Source organism: Rhinoraja longicauda, chromosome 10 (genome assembly GCF_053455715.1).
Source record: "Rhinoraja longicauda isolate Sanriku21f chromosome 10, sRhiLon1.1, whole genome shotgun sequence".
In the NCBI taxonomy this organism is placed as follows: Eukaryota; Metazoa; Chordata; class Chondrichthyes; order Rajiformes; family Arhynchobatidae; genus Rhinoraja; species Rhinoraja longicauda.
The window spans coordinates 7,785,343-7,802,601 of record NC_135962.1 but is presented as its reverse complement, the minus strand read 5'-3'; the positions used below and the strand labels follow the sequence as shown (position 1 = coordinate 7,802,601).

Here is a 17,259-nt window from a genome sequence, read left to right as displayed (position 1 = left end):
TAGCTTTAAGGTGAAAGGAGAAAAATGTAAAGCTCTGTGGGGTAAAATAAATGTACACAGAGAGTGGTAGGCACCTGGAATCCAAAGCCTCAGGTATTGGTGGAAGGAGATACAATAGTGGTGTTTAAAGGGCCTGTCCCACGTAGGCGATTTCATAGGCGACTGCCGGCGACTGTCAAAGTCGTAGCAGATCGCCAAAATTTTCTTTTACCCGACAACAATGACCACGACAATGCCGAGTCAGGTCGAGATTACACCATCTTCGGAAACATCGCGAAATTCCCACGCTGTCAATGCTTCTCCGGCGTCCTAATTTTCGCTGAAATCACTGACAAGTCAGTAATTACTTGAGAGTTTTGAAATATAACATCTTGCCCCGGGTTACTTGAAAACCAAGCTTCACGGTAACAAGGCATAAACTGGATTGACTTCCAGTTTACTAATAGCAGCATTAAGAAATTTAATTTTAAACGTGGTTAAATGGATTTTTGTGCGGAGTGTGGGCATTCTTTGAAAATGTACGGGAGATGCATATCTGGATTCTGGGTTGCATATCTGGGTTGGGAGCCTACTTTAAAAGTAATCGCTGATTGTGAAATTCCCACGCTTACCTGACCGTCAAACTGTCGCCTCCAATCTACCTGTCAAATGTCCTGATGATAAATAAATTGGTTAAACACAAGCATTTTATGGTGTCTTTAAATGACTTTACTTAATTTAATATTACGTGCTTCTAAATGCCTCTAAGACAACCTAGCAAACCTGGGGACAGCGTGTGACAGCGCCCGCAATAAGCAACGATACCTGGCGACAAGCCAGCTGTCGCCGAGAAATTTCTATCCAGAAAATTTCTCAGCGACGCGCCGAGATCCACTACGATTCATTGAAGACTCCTCACGATCATGCCCGCGACACCCAGCGAACTGTCGGCGACAGCCTAGTCACCGGCAGTCGCCTTAAAATCGCCTAAAGTGGGACAGGCCCTTAAGAGGCCTTTAGGTGTGCACGTGTTTGCAGGCTTTGGAAGGATATGAAGCATTTACAGAGAGAAGGGATTAGTATAAGTAAACATCATGCTCGGCAGAGACAATGTTAGCCTATTCCTGTGTTGAACTTTTCTATCATTTTGACTTGCTGGCTTGGTCATAATGCAAATGTTAAAACCAACACAAAAAAAAAATTCAAACCAAGCATATTAATCAAACCACTGCAAGTATAAATAATCCCCCCCTTGCACATTGTCTTTGTTGCTGTGGTCAGAGGGCCTTTACCTATCATGGTAGAAACATAGAAAATAGGTGCAGGAGTAGGCTATTTGGCCCTTCGAGCCAGCACCAATATAATCATGGCTGACCATCCAAAATCCTGCTTTCTCCCTATATCCCTTGATTTGGGCCTCATGGTACTCCAGTTGCTACAGCTTGGTTGGTGGAAGGCTGAGCTGGCTACAGATGCCTCATAGGTTCATAAAACAGAGGAGCAGAATTAGGCCATTCGGTCCATCAAGTCTGCTCCGCCATTCAGTCATGACTATCTATTTTTCCGTCTCAACCCATTCTCATGTCTTCTCCCCATAACCTTCGACACCCTTACTAATCAAGAACCCATCAATCATGTTCCTAGTACTAGATGGACACAAAATGCTGGAGTAACTCAGCGGGACAGGCAGCATCTCTGGAGAGAAGGAATGGGTGACGTTTTGGGTCAAGACACTTCTTCTGAGTTCTTCTTCAGACCGCCTCCTAGAGTTCAGTGCTGGAAATGTCCTTGGACCACATTGAAGGGCGACGTGCAAAAACAGCCGTGGCCTGGCTGGCAAGTTTAGTTTTTAGTTTACAGATACAGCACGGAAACAGGCCCTTCGGCCCACCGAGTCTGGACTGACCAGCGATCCCTGCACATTCACATTATCCTACACACACAAGGGACAATTTACACACACACCAAGCCAATTAACCTACAAACCTGTACGTCTTTGGAGTGTGGGAGGAAACCGAAGATCTCGGAGAAAACTCGCGGGGTGAACGTACAAACACCGTACAGACAAGTACCCGTGGTCGGGATCGAACCCGGGTCTCTGGCGCTGCAGGGTATTGGCTCCAAGCAACTCCCATCACTCCCCTGGGATGGCGCCTCAGCACTCCTCGTGATTTGTTTGAAGGTGACGTTCACAGACTCTGAAGATGCTGAGATCTCACCACCCAGAGTCTCTGTGGCAGCAGAGTCCTCATCTACAAACGCAGCCCCGTGAAGCCAGCTGGCTTCTGCTTCTGATTCTTATGTGCATGGATTTCACAGTGGAGCTGAGGACAAAGGTTCAGATTTAGGTTTGTCATTGTCATGTGTCCTGAGGTACAGTGAAAAGCTTTGCTTGTGCACTCTAACCAGTCACAAGTTCGTAGGTGTTAGGCCGTTTGGCCCTTCAGGTCTACTCCGCCATACAATCATGGCTGATCTATCTCTCCCTCCTAACCCCATTCTCCTGCCTTCTCCCCATCACCCCTGACACCAAGTCAGATAATACCATACAGAAGTACAATCAAACCAAACTCAAGTACAAGAGGTAGAGCAAAGGGGAAGATACGGAGTGCAGAGTATCATTCTCAGCATTGTAACGCACCAGTTCCAGAGAGAGTTCAAATCTGCAATGGGGTAGCGGTGAATGGGACAGGGCCCTAGCTGATCACAGTGGGGAAGAAGCTCTCCCTGAGCCTGGTGGTTAGTGCTTTCAAGCTCCAACACCTTCTTCCCAACGAGAATGGGAAGAAGATGGAATGACCGGCTTGGGACAAGCCTTCGTTTGCAAAGCTGGCGGAAGTATAGATGGAGTAAATGATAGGACGTCTGGCTACAGATAGCATGCATTTCTGCCTTTCAACTAGTTTTAGGGTGAAAGGGGCAAGGTGTAAAGGAGCTGTGCGAGCGAGGCAAGTCTTTTATATGGGAGGTGTTAGGTGCCTGGAACGCACAGTGCTGAAGGCACATACAAAGGTGGCCTTGAAGAGGCTTTTACATAGGCACATGGATATGCAGGGAATGGAGGGGTAAGGATCATGTGCACGCAAATGAGTTTTCGTCTCCTACTTTGAGGAAGGACATTCTTGCTATTGAGGGAGTGCAGCGTAGGTTCACCGGGTTAATTCCCGGGATGGCGGGACTGACGTACGATGAAAGAATAGATCGATTGACCTTATATTCACTGGAATTTAGAAGGATGAGAGGGGATCTTTTAGAAATATATAAAACTCTTCAGGGATTGGGGAGAAGGCAGGAACGGGGTACTGATTGAGAATGATCATCCATGATCACATTGAATGGTGGTGCTGGCTCGAAGGGCCGAATGGCCTACTCCTGCAACTATTGTCTATTGACAAGCTTGATGTTCCCGGGGGGTCCCAGAACCAAGGGTCACAGTTTAAGAATAAGGGGTCGGCCATTTAGGACTGAGATGTGCAAAAAGGTTTTCACCCAGAGAGTTGTGAATCTGTGGAATTCTCTGCCACAGAAGGCAGTGGAGGCCAATTCGCTGGCTGTTTTCAAGAGAGAGTTAGATATAGCTCTTAGGGCTAATGAAAGCAAGGGATATGGGGAAATAGCAGGAATGGGGCACTGATTCTGGATGATCAGCCATGATCACATTGAATGGCGGTGCGTACAGGCTCGAAGGGCCGAATGGCCTCCTCCTGCACCTATCTTCTATGTTTCTATCAAGTTTATCTTGGCATCATGTTCGGCACACAATGTGGGCCAAAGGGACTGTTCCTGCGCTACACTTTTCTACGTTCTATGTATATTTTCCAATATTTTTGCACATTCCTAGCAGTCTTGAGGCGGTGAACTGGTGGTGAGCTGCCTTCCTGAACTGTTACAGACACTGAACTGAAGGCGCTTGTTGGTGGAGAATTCCTGAATGCAAGCGTTTTATCAGTACATGTGCTCCCGTGATATTGTTGCACTTTATGATAGTGTTCCCGTGAACCAGCGGCATTGGACAGCAATAGTGTATTCGTTAAGGCGATAACGTAGGGATACAAACAGTGAAACTAGCAGGATGACTAAACACAGAGAGAGGGGAATGCAAGGGTTACTATTCCTTTTGCCCGGAGATGCTTCCTGACCCACTGAGTTACTCCAGCATCCAGTATGATGCTCCAGGGCATCAGCTGAGAGATTTTCCACTGTCCACATCGATGTTAAGCTTCTTGATGCCTTTGGAGCGGACTTTATCCCAGCAAACGAATATCCATTTCAGTCCTGGGCCTCCTCCATTGTCAGAGTGAGGCCCAGCACAAATTGGAGGAACAGCACCCCAGCTTACACCCCAGCGGTATGAATATTGACTTCTCTAACTTCAAGTAATCCCCTTGCTTTCCCTCTCTCTCCATCCCTCCCCGTTCCGAGTTCTCCCACTGTCCCCCTCGTTTAATTTTATCTCTCTTTGCTTTGTTGTCACCTTCTCCTAGCCAACAATGATCTATATTCTACATTTTCCTCGATTCCCATCCTCTCTGATGTCTCGTTTTCACACCTGACACTGCCTTATCTCTGTGCCTCCCTCTCCCCTGACCCTCAGTCTGAAGAAGGGTCCCGACCTGAAACATCACCCGTTCCTTCTATCCAGAGGAGCTGCCTGTCCCGCTGAGTTACTCCAGCGTTTTGCGTCCATCTATTTCATTGCCGTCTTCACTGGAACGCTGTCAAACCTCAGCCGGAAAGCTTCACGATTTTGACCGGGCTACAGGGCTGAATACAAAGAGTGCATCTGAGCATTGGCTAGGTGTGGGCCCAGCCTCGGTCGTTTCCTACTCCTTGGTTCAGCGGGTTCACTGACGGAGCAGGCCTCGCGTGTATTAGACAATAGACAATAGACAATAGGTGCAGGAGGAGGCCATTCAGCCCTTCGAGCCAGCACCGCCATTCAATGTGATCATTCTCAATCAGTACCCCGTTCCTACCATCTCCTCATACCCCCTGACTCCGCTATCCTTAAGAGCTCTATCTAGCTCTCTCTTGAATGCATTCAGAGAATTGGTCTCCACTGCCTTCTGAGGCAGAGACTTCCACAGATTCTCAACTCTCTGACTGAAAAAGTTTTTCCTCATCTCAGTTCTAAATGGCCTACCCCTTATTCTTAAACTGTGGCCCCCGGTTCTGGACTCCCCCAACATTGGGAACACGTTTCCTGCCTCTAACGTGTCCAACCCCTTAATAATCTTATACGTTTCGATAAGATCTCCTCTCATCCTTCTAAATTCCAGTGTATACAAGCCCGGTCGCTCCAGTCTTTCAACATATGACAGTCCCGCCATTCCGGGAATTAACCTAGTAAACCTACGCTGCACGCCCTCAATAGCAAGAATATCCTTCCTCAAATTTGGAGACCAAAACTGCACACAGTACTCCAGTACTACAGGGCCATTGTCGAGGGTTGCACTTTGATTGCTCATCTCTGAAGGGGAAATGGCTCGATCTCACTGGCAGTAGAATGGTTCATCGCTCAACCCTGCTGTTTGAAGTGAAGGGATCTTTGTTCAAAATGCCTGTGCCCTAAACAAAAGCTGAGTTAAAAGCGCTCAGGAGCTAAAGGCTTGGCGAGGTTTAACTCTGCAGCGGTATATGTTTCACGTGAAGGCCAGCTGACATCTGACGAGGGGGGGGGGGGGGGGGGGGAACAGTTGGAACTTCTCAGACACGTTTGCTTAATATGTGTGCTTGTGAAGCCGAATGGAAAAAGAAGGGCTTGTGCAGAGGGACTTGGGGGAGGGGGAACGCGAGCTTGCAATCTCTAACTGTTCGATGCAGTTAATGCAGGCTCTCCAGGATTCACAGCTTGTGCTGCAGTGCTGGGGGACTTTTTGAAACATTTCCACAGGATAGTTCTCTTTCCAAAAAGTGTAAACAATGGGCGGGAGAGCGGAAGCCGGGAGTAACCAGCCTTAGTCACACATCTGGGCTCCTGTCAAACGACCCCCGGTCAACCAAACTCCAAATGATTCGCTGACTTGACTCGCGACCATCTACAAAAGACGTTTCGGGTCGAGACCCTTCTTCAGACTGAAACGTCACCCGTTCCTTCTCGCCAGAGATGCTGCCTGTCCCGCTGAGTTACTCCAGCATTTTGTGTCCATCTTCGGATTCAACCAGCATCTGCTGTTCCTTCCTGCACACCTACAATGGAGGTTCGCTGCTGCTTTGAAGTGGCCTGTCAACAAATCTCTCCCTCCCCCTCGTCCGTGCCAACTCTCTCCTCTCCTGAGGTCCAGCTTCAGCGAGGCTTCACCCACTCGTGTGCTCTATTTACACTGTGCAAGCTGAGAGACGGCAGTGTGCACGGTCGCACACGTTGACAGCCAGTCTGGCAATGCCTCGGCTTAATAGATTGCATCTGGCTTTCAATCCATCTCATACCCTTGCGAAGATAGACACACAAAATGCTGGAGTAACTCAGCGGGACAGGCATTGCCCTCGGACTGCATCTCTTTTGATGTCTCGTTTTCACTCCTTAACCTTCCGTATCTCTGTGCCTCCCTCGCCCCTGACTCTCAGTCTGAAGAAGGGTTTTGACCCGAAACGTCACCTATTCCTATCCAGAGATGCTGCCTGTCACGCTGAGTTACTCCAGCATTCTGTGTCGATCTTTGGTGTAAACCAGCATCTGCGGTTCCTTCCTATTCATACCCTTCCGAATATTGGCATAATTCTCCTGTCGTCGTCGTCGTCCCCCCGGCTAAAATCCCTGTACTTCCAATTCTCGCTCAATGTCAGTACCAGACTTTAGTACTTCACCAGTGGCAGCTGTGTGGCCAACTTCCCTGGCTTTAAGCCCCTCAGTTGTCTCCTTGGTCACCTCTCTGTTCCTCTAAGTCACCTCCTTGATAAAACCTCTGTGACTCAAGATCACCTGATACTTGATATCAAAATGAATCTGATAGCATTTCTAGATACCACCTTGACATAATTTATTATGGCGAGACCAAACGTAGACTGGGCGATCGTTCTGCTGAACACCTTCAGTTCAGTCCACCTGTACCTACCTGATCTCCCGGTTGCTGGACACATTAATTCTCCTTCCCATTCCCACACTGACCTTTCTGTCCTCGGTCTCCTCCATTGTCAGAGTGGGGCTAAACGCAAATTGGAGGAACAGCATCTCATATTTCGATTGGGCAGCTTACAGCCCAGTGGTATGAATATTGATTTCTCTCACTTCAGGTAGCCCCGCCATTCCCTCTCTCTCCATCCCTCCCTCACCCAAGTCACACCAGTTTCTCGGTTTCACCCAACAAACAGCTTACAATGGCCTGTTTCCTTTATCATCTTTACTTTTTTGCATAACTTTCATTATATGTTCTTTATCCCCCTTAACCATCGCCTATATCTCTCGCTTCCCTTCTGCCTTTCCCTTAACCAGTCTGAAGAAGGGTTTCGACCGGAAACATCACCCATTCCTTCTATCCGGAGATGCTGCCTGTCCCGCTGAGTTACTCCAGCTTATTATATGTTCTTTATCCCCGCGTGCAGCGTAGGTTCACTAGGCTAATTCCCGGAATGGCGGGACTGTCGTATGTTGAAAGGCTGGAGCAATTAGGCTTCTATACACTGGAATTTAGAAGGATGAGGGGGGATCTTATTGAAACATATAAGATAATTAGGGGATTGGGCACATTAGAGGCAGGAAACATGTTCCCAATGTTGGGGGAGTCCAGAACAAGGGGCCACAGTTTAAGAATAAGGGGTAGGCCATTTACAACGGAGATGAGGAAGAACTTTTTCAGTCAGAGAGTGGTGAAGGTGTGGAATTCTCTGCCTCAGAAGGCAGTGGAGGCCAGTTCGTTGGATGCTTTCAAGAGAGAGCTGGATAGAGCTCTTAAGGATAGCGGAGTGAGGGGGTATGGGGAGAAGGCAGGAACGGGGTACTGATTGAGAGTGATCAGCCATGATCACATTGAATGGCGGTGCGTACAGGCTCGAAGGGCTGAATGGCCTCCTCCTGCACCTATTGTCTATTATCTATTGTGTCAATCTTCGGTTTCAACCAGCAACGACATTTCCTTCCTGCATAATTTATTATTTTACTGTTGTTTAATAACTATGAATTGTGTCAGGGTGGTGGTGCAGCTAGTGGTACAACTGCTGCCTCACAGGTCCACTGACCTCCGGTGCTGTCTGTGCGGAGTTTGCATGTTGTCTCTGTGATCATGTGGAGTGTTGTCTCCTTGGTCACCTCTCTGTTCCTCTAAGTCACCTCCTTGATAAAACCTCTGTGACTCAAGATCTCCTGCTACTTGATATCAAAATTAATCTGATAACATTTCTAGATACCACCTTGACATAATTTATTATGGCGAGACCAAACGTAGACCTCCACCGCGATCGCGGGTGGAGTTCTTTCGTGGCCTCCCACGTCCTGAAGATGTGCAGGTTTTTTTCATTAATTGCCCCGCTGGAAATGTCCCGCACTGTGCAGGCGAGCGGTAGAAATTGGGGGACGTGGAAATGTGGAGAGAAGAGAAATGAGATTATTGCTGGCAGTTGCCACGGACTTGGTGGGCTGAGAGGTGTGGTCCCCTGCAGACACTAGGCACTGCAGAGGCTGGAACATTGAGCAAAATGCCAAGTGCTGGCCGAACTCACTGGGTCAGGCAGCATCTGGGCAGGGAAGAGACTGCTGGCATTTCGGTAAGGAATCGTAGTCTTGCTGTCTGACTCTGTCCGTCATTAACAGGTCCAGCACTTTGTCACCAACAATCTCCTCACTATATCACACAATGTACAGTCAGAACAAACTCCTCACGACAGCAAATTCCCACTACTCGTATGCATCAGTTTCTTCACCCTCGGCCTTCTCTCCCAAGTTTCCACCCAGTCCCATACCTCCTTCCCTCACCTCTCCCAATTGTTTAACATGTCCAGGGCTATCCATGTGGAATATTATTATCTGCTGTTTCCCACATCATGAAATGTCGCTTCCATTCAAATGCCTACCGTACGAATGTGTACGCCAGGGACCCGGGTTCCATCCTGACTACGGGTGCTGTCTGTACGGAGTTTGCACGTTCTCCCAGTGACCTGCTTGGGTTTTCACCGAGATCTCCGGTTTCCTCCCACACTCCACAGATGTACAGGTTTGTAGGTTAATCGGCTTGGTATAAATGTAAATTGTCCCTCGTGTGTGTAGGATAGTGTTAGTGTGCGGGGTGATCGCTAGTCGGTGCGGACTCGGTGGGCCGAAGGGCCTGTTTCCGTGCTGTATCTCTAAACTAAACTAAACTAAACTACTGAACAGGAGGGTGAGCTAAAATCAAGTGCTCATGTCACTTAAAATCTCCCCTCTCTGACTTAGTGACTCAGTTGCAGGTTGTGAGTCAGAGCTGACACTGTGACACAAAGTGCCTTCACACAACTCAGTAACAGAACTGGATCTCCAAATCTCTCTCCACAGAGAGTGATCTTAGCCTGCCAGCCTCAGGGTTTCTGTTGCTGGAGAGGCATTGTTTGTCTCAGTCTTGGGTGGTGAATGCTGCACAACCTATGTGGCAGAGCCAGCTGCACCTCCACTCAACACGTTCCAATCCGCTTACGACACCAGCATCTACCTTACAACGCTGCCTGCTGCCCAGGTATGGCCTGCTCACAAAAACACATGATAAATCCAATCTGTTTACTAATGCCCCAAACAGGAAGATAGACAATAGACAATAGGTGCAGGAGGAGGCCATTCGGCCCTTTGAGCCAGCACCGCCATTCAATGTGATCATGGCTGATCATTCTCAATCAGTACCCCGTTCCTGCCTTCTCCCCATACTCCCTGACTCCGCTATCCTTAAGAGCTCTATCTAGCTCTCTCTTGAATGCATTCAGAGAATTGGCCTCCACTGCCTTCTGAGGCAGAGAATTCCACAGATTCACAACTCTCTGACTGAAAAAGTTTTTCCTCATCTCAGTTCTAAATGGCCTAGCCCTTATTCTTAAACTGTGGCCCCTGGTTCTGGACTCCCCCAACATTGGGAACATGTTTCCTGCCTCTAACGTGTCCAACCCCTTAATAATCTTATACGTTTCGATAAGATGCCATAGAAGATGCTACCACGATTGGAGAGCAGTCCTGAACAACTATCTACCTCATTGGAGACCCTCGGACTATCTAAAAGGGGTCTCGACCCGAAACGTCACTCATTTCTTCTCTCCAGAGACGCTGCCTGTCCCGCTGAGTTCCTCCAGCATTTCTGTGTCTTTGGTTTAAACCGGCATCTGCAGTTCCTTCCTGCTCATCCGTGCACAGTGGCTGCTGTTCTACCGTCTACCATTCTACCAACTCACTCAGGCTAAAGCTGACAGCACCTCCCAAAGGGGTGACTCCCACACCCACGAAGGAGAATGGTAGCATGTGCATGGCAATGTGCATTGAAGATGGACCCTATCCAGAGATGCTGCCCGTCCTGCTGAGTTACTCCAGCGTTTTGTGTCCATCTTCAATGTAAATCAGCACCTGCAGTTCCTTTCCGACACATTACGTGGCAATGGCACATTGTTCTCCGAGTTGCACACCATCCAGTCTTGGAAATAGATCATCCGTCCGTCACCATCACGGAGTCGAGATCCTGGAACTCCTGGAGCACCATCACCAGAAACACTGCTCACCACCACACTTACAGGGGCCATTCAGGATGGACGATAAATGCTGGCTGATCGTGATAGCAAATGAACAACATGGCCATCTTTTTGCCCAGCACTTTGGCAGAAGAGTTGAAAGTTGACCTCTAAAGTTTTACCACAACGTTTACCTATTAACTTTCAACTCAGCTTTGAGACCCGTCTGACAATGACAACAATGTCAACTAACTAGAGACTTTCAGATGCAGGAATATCCAAACCGGGAGCACTGACTGTGTTACCCTTGGCTATGGGGTAACTCCTTTGAGTTCAGATTTCAGTTTTGTTGTTGAAAGAGCTGAGAAAAACCAAGGCCTTTAATCCCTCCTGAATCATGTGACTCCTAGTGTAGGTCAGCAATGCAAGTGGTCATGGAAAGAGGAGTGTGAGGGGGAGGGGACGGACACCCACATTCCATCCTCTGGCTTCACAATTCACAAATGGGGCGGCACGGTGGCGCAGCGGTAGAGTTGCTGCCTTACAGCGAATGCAGCGCCGGAGACTCAGGTTCCATTCTGACTACGGGCGCCGTCTGTACGGAGTTTGTACGTTCTCCCTGTGACCTGCGTGGGTTTTCTCCGAGATCTTCGGTTTCCTCCCACACTCCAAAGACGTGCAGGTATGTAGGTTAATTGACTGGGTAAATTTTTTTTTTTAAACTGTCCCTAGTGTGTGTAGGATAGTATTAATGTGCGGGGATCGCTGGGCGGCGTGGACTCGGTGGGCCGAAGGGCCTGTTTCCGCGCTGTATCTCTAAATAAAAAATTCGCAACACGTGTATCCTTATCTCAAACTTTTAGTTTTCATCTCTAGCCTTTGTCTAACCATCTGCCTATCTAACCCCCCCCCCCCATCTGTATCCACCTATCACTTGCCAGGCTTTGTCCTGCCCTCCATCACTATCAGTCTGAAGAAGGGTCCCAACGTGAAACATCATCTATCCATGTTATTATCATATCATATCATATATATACAGCTGGAAACAGGCCCTTTCGGCCCACCAAGTCCGTGCCGCCCAGCGATCCCCGTACATTAACACTATCCTACACCCACTCCTACACCCACTAGGGACAATTTTTACATTTACCCAGCCAATTAACCTACATACCTGTACGTCTTTGGAGTGTGGGAGGAAACCGAAGATCTCGGAGAAAACCCACGCAGGTCACGGGGAGAACGTACAAACTCCTTACAGTGCAGCACCCGTAGTCAGGATCAAACCTGAGTCTCCGGCGCTGCATTCGCTGTAAAGCAGCAACTCTACCGCTGCGCTACCGTGCCGCCCGTATTCAGAGATGCAGCCCAACCCGCCTAATCACTCCAGCACTTTCGGTCCTTTGCTGTGATATTTTCTGTTCAAAGGGTTCAAAGGTCTGTTTATTGCCACGTGTGCCAATTAAGGTACAGTGAAACTCGACTTACCATGTAGAATTCCTCTTCAGGTTTTATTAAGATTGGTCAAGCATGACTTTTCCTTTCGAAATCTATGCTGGGATACTATATAATAAGTTTGGTTGGTAGGTGTTTGATAGAAAAGGTAATGAAACCTATCACATATATTCAGCCAACTGGTCTCTAGTTTCCAGGACTTGTGGTGCCTCCCAATGTTGTTGATAGCATTTATCTGTGTACCATTCCTCTGACACAGAATATTTTATCACTACTGTTAATAATCAAGCATGCAATTCATTTGGTTCGGGGCTGTGACCCAATCTGAGTTTGTTTGGTTTATTCTATCAGCTATATCCTCCCTTGTGGTCTAATTTGCCTTTGTATCCTTGTTCTCTTCTTTTGTGACTGCCTTGTGACTGACCTTGGTAAATAGCGAGGGAGGATGTTCAGACATTTCTACTCCACTGTTTCCAGTACAAATGGGGTTTTTTTGTTATGTTATTTTGTGTGGTTTTATTATTTCCTTCTGCTATTTCTTTGACAATTTCGCAGTTCCTCTTTCCTATTTTAGATCCGACTCAACTGCATTGCATTTGCTCGAGTCATTCCCTCTCCTGCCCACATGTGCTTTAACTTCAGTTTCACTTTATTATCTTCATTGCACTCGTGGTGTTTTTGTGTTAATCACAAAGTTCTTGGCATTGAGTTTAGTGTAGAGATCCAGTGCGGAAGTAGCCCTGGAGAAGGCCCACTGAGAACTCGCCGACCAGCGAGCCCCGCACATTAACACTACCCGACACACACTCGGGACAATTTACACTTACACCAAGCCAAGTAACCTACAAACCTGAACGCCTTTGGAATATGAGAGGAAACCGGAGAAAGCCCAAGAAAGAGGAATATATTTCTCGAACTTTGTTGATTTGTTTTAAAATATTTTCCATTGGTGTTCTACCTCTTTGTCCGTCAGTGTTAATATTGAGCAGCTTATCTTCCCTTGTTCTTCCTCCCTCAATATTGACTTGATTTCAATCTGCTGCCTGTTGTCTTTGTAAATAATTTTGTAATATAGTACATATTTGTGTTGGGGTGGGTGTTCGCTGCGAAATGTCCGTGGGATGCTGGTTCTGTTGCTGCCCGCGCAGATACAGCAGGATATTGTTATGCGAGGCCCAAACACACAAGCCCCCATCTCAGCGCACCAAGCATTACCAGCTTCATTCCTCGGCCCGAATGAAAATCAAAGAGCAGCAGAGGCTGGAAATCTGCAATAAAAAACGAAAGTGCTGGAAACACTTGTCACGTCAGGCAGCACCTGCAGAGGGAGAATGGCAGAGTTACTGTTTTCAGGTTAATGACCCTTTATCAGAATTGGATGAAAGTTCATTGCTCAGTTTCTGTTACTTTCTCCACAACATAATGCATTTTCGTCGCTAGGCCAATGGTATTACTTATACATTTGGCAAAGTATTTATTTCTGTTATCACAAAATGCTGGAGTAACTCAGCGGGTCAGGCAGCATCTCAGGAGAGAAGGAATGGGTGACGTTTCGGGTCGAGACCCTTCTTCAGACTGGGTCTCGACCCCGAAACGTCACCCATTCCTTCTCTCCTGAGATGCTGCCTGACCCGCTGAGTTACTCCAGCATTTTATGTCTACCTTCGATTTGAACCAGCATCTGCAGTTATTTTCCTGCTATTTCTGTTATCAGGTGGGCTATATGAAATATGATTAACCAAGTTGCTTCTGTCTAATTCTCCATGAAGATTTGGAATCAATGTTAATATTATCATCATCCTTTATTTCTGTTGCCCTTCCACTGCCTGTACTGATAGAGGCCCAATCCTCTCTTAATTTCTACGCTAACTGTACAGAGTTCCTGTTAAGTCAGCAGTAACAGGTTAGGGTAGGGTTGTTGCTCACTTTGTTAACTGCCTACAGTCCCTCTCTCTTTCTCCAGCAAGGCAAGGGTTACTGAGCTTTGCAGGGTTCCTGTTTCTCCACCAGATTGAGGAGTTGTCACTGCTAATATTCTGAGTTCCTGTTTTGCAGCAAGGCTTAAATAGACTTTGGGTGAATGCCAAAAATGAGGTCATGCTTTAACATTGGTGGCAAACATGATTTGAGGCCCTTGTGTTAATTGACATTCAGAGCTGTGAATAGCTGTTAAAGTAAACATTTGATTAATTCAGAGCACGGATCGGGGACTGGCTGAAAATTGACATTCACTTACTTGAAGGCCAATCATTATGTAATTAAGCAACACAATGAGTTAGATTCAGTCGCAAGGGATCTGGCAACATCCAGACTTTCGCTGAATCATATAGAAGAGGTTTACTTTCGATGGGGAGATATGCTCATATCCTGACAACAAACAGCATGGGAATGTAAACAGCATTCTGTGCATATGTGCAAAATGGTGTCTCATCAACAAAACAGAGGAATTCATTCCCAAATGTAACTCTCTTGCCCAGAGTAAGTGAATCGAGGACCAGATGGCATAGGTTTAAGGTGAAGGGGAAATGATTTTATCTGAGGGGTAACTTTTTCACACAAAGGGTGGTGGGTGTGTGGAACAAACCACCAGAGGAGGTAGTTGAGGCTGGGACTATCCCAACGTTTAAGAAACGGTTAGACAGCTACATGGATCGGACAGGTTTGGAGAGATATGGACCAAACGCAGGCAGGTGTGACTAGTGTAGCTGGGACATTGTTGGCCGGTGTGGGCAAGTTGGGCCGAAGGGCCTGTTTCCACACTGTATCACTCTCTCTATGACTCTATGAAATGGGATTTCATCACCCCCACACCAAACCTCAGTGAACTCCCAGCAGTACGCACCCGATATCAATGGAGTCCAATCACTCTACACGAGAACCAGTCATCACAGACCAACCTCAGAGGGTGTCCAGTCACCACAGACTAACGTCACAAACACCAACCACCCTCACATCAAACCGCAGTGCTCCCCAATCATTGTGCATCAAACTTTGGCAAAGTCCAATAGCCACACATTAACCATCAGTGTGAGTCCAGGTACCATCAAAGGAATTCACTTTACCCCTCCACCAGACCTCAATGTGAATCCAAACACCACCCACTAAACCTCAACACGAATCCAAACACCACACACCAAATCTCAACATTAAATCCAAACACCACACACCAAATCTCAACGTGAATCCAAACACCGCACACTAAACCTCAACGTGAATCCAATCACCACACACCAAACCTCAACGTGAATCCAAACACCACACACCAAACCTCAACGTGAATCCAATCACCACACACCAAACCTCAACGTGAATCCAAACACCACACACCAAATCTCAATATGATTCCAATCAACAAACACCAGATCTCAACGTGAGTGTGAAAACGCACACCTCCAGATTCAGGGACAGTTTCTTCCCAGCTGTTATCAGGCAACTGAATCATCCCACCACAACCAGAGAACAGTGCTGAACTACTATCTACCTCTTTGGTGACCCTCAGACTATCCTTGATAGGACTTTATTCGCTTTACCTTGCAGTAAACGTTATTCCCTTATCATGTATCTGTACGCTGTAAATGGATCGATTGTAATCACGTATTGTCTTTCCGCTGACTGGTTAGCACGCAACAAAAGCTTTTCACTGTACCTCGGTGCACGTGACAATGAACTAAATTGAAACTGACGATCACACCCCAACCTCAAAGTGAATTCAATCACCACACGTCCAATCTCAATACTCAGCACGATTGAACGGCGGGTAGATGTGATGGGCCGAATGGGCCAATTCTTCTATCACTTATGACCTGACGATCACACACCTAACCTCAATGGCTTTCAGTTGCATCCCTCCCAAAACCTCCCAGGTCCTCCATTCATTCTTTGGTATTAGTTGTGTACATTTTCTTTCACCTCTTCTTCCAGTGCCTCGATATCATCTGTTATCTACGACGGTATTCCTTCATGGATTTGCTTCCTGAAATGGAGTGGGAATTTAGCCCTGTCGATTCCTGTATTTTTAGCCCAGTCGATTCCTGTATTTTTAGCCCAGTCGATTCCTGGTTTTTTAGCCCAGTCGATTCCTGTATTTTTAGCCCAGTCGATTCCTGGTTTTTTAGCCCAGTCGATTCCTGTATTTTTAGCCCAGTCGATTCCTGGTTTTTTAGCCCAGTCGATTCCTGTATTTTTAGCCCAGTCGATTCCTGTTTTTTTAGCCCAGTCGATTCCTGGCTTTGAGGGACTAAAAACGACGGTGTCATTCGGGAAGCTGTTCCAATTGCATGAGAGAGGTGGGCTGCAACCCCAATGTCAGCATGTGGAGTTCACTGCTTTCCCTGCCTTTGTTTTCCCAGGTGAAGACCACCAAAGCAGCTCGCTGACGGAGGGGACAGATCCTGGACTTCTGCCCATCAGAGTTCGTAGCTCCATTGGCCACTGCTCTGGCCGGGACCTCTCAGCGCCAACCCAAGGCAAGCTCTGAGTGAAGCAAGATCTGATCAACGTTTGCCCAGAGTCTTGCTGTACTGATCGCCTGAATCGTGGAATATGGAGATGTCGAGGTTAGGTCCATGTACCAAATGGAGTGCAGTTTGGAATGTGAAGACCCGGTGGACAGGAACACAGTGGAGCCCCAGTTATTCATCTCAGAAGCCGTGGGATGACAGCGCAGTATTTGAAAGTCAAGTTTGGTAGTAAAATTCAGCGTGACATGAATGCATCGGAGTAATTGCCCACAATCAAATATAAGGCATGTCCTTCAGCTAACGTTTGTTCAGGACTCAAACTTTTTGTGGTTGTTTTACGCATTCAAATAAATATCTGCACAACTGCAAGAACTCAGTTTGCTCAGGGCGGCACGGTGGCGCAGCGGTAGAAGGGAGCACGGTGGCACAGCGGTAGAGTTGCTGCTTTACAGCGCCAGATACCCCGGTTCGATCCCGACTGCGGGTGCTGTCTGCACGGAGTTTGTACGTTCTCCCCATGACCTGCGTGGGTTTTTTCCGAGATACATAGATGCATAGATACATAGACAATAGGTGCAGGAGTAGACCATTCGGCCCTTCAAGCTAGCACCGCCATTCAATGTGATCCTGGCTGATCATCCACAATCAGTAACCCGTGCCTGCCTTCTCCCCATACCCCTCGATTTTGCTAGCCCTAAGAGCTCTATCTAACTCTCTTTGGAATGCATCCGGTGAATCGGCCTCCACTGCCTTCTGA

At 47.4% G+C, this 17,259-nt stretch overlaps 1 protein-coding gene across 1 annotated transcript in view; it reads left to right on the top strand.

The window, feature by feature from the left end:
* The window catches only part of rad51b (RAD51 paralog B), a 565,342-nt gene extending 548,297 nt beyond the window's left edge, over positions 1-17,045 (top strand). The window contains exon 11 of the mRNA XM_078406166.1: positions 16,392-17,045. Within this exon, the coding sequence (XP_078262292.1) occupies positions 16,392-16,519 (128 nt within the window). The 3' untranslated portion in view covers positions 16,520-17,045. The remainder of the gene's footprint in view (positions 1-16,391) is intronic.
* Positions 17,046-17,259: the final 214 nt, after the last annotated feature.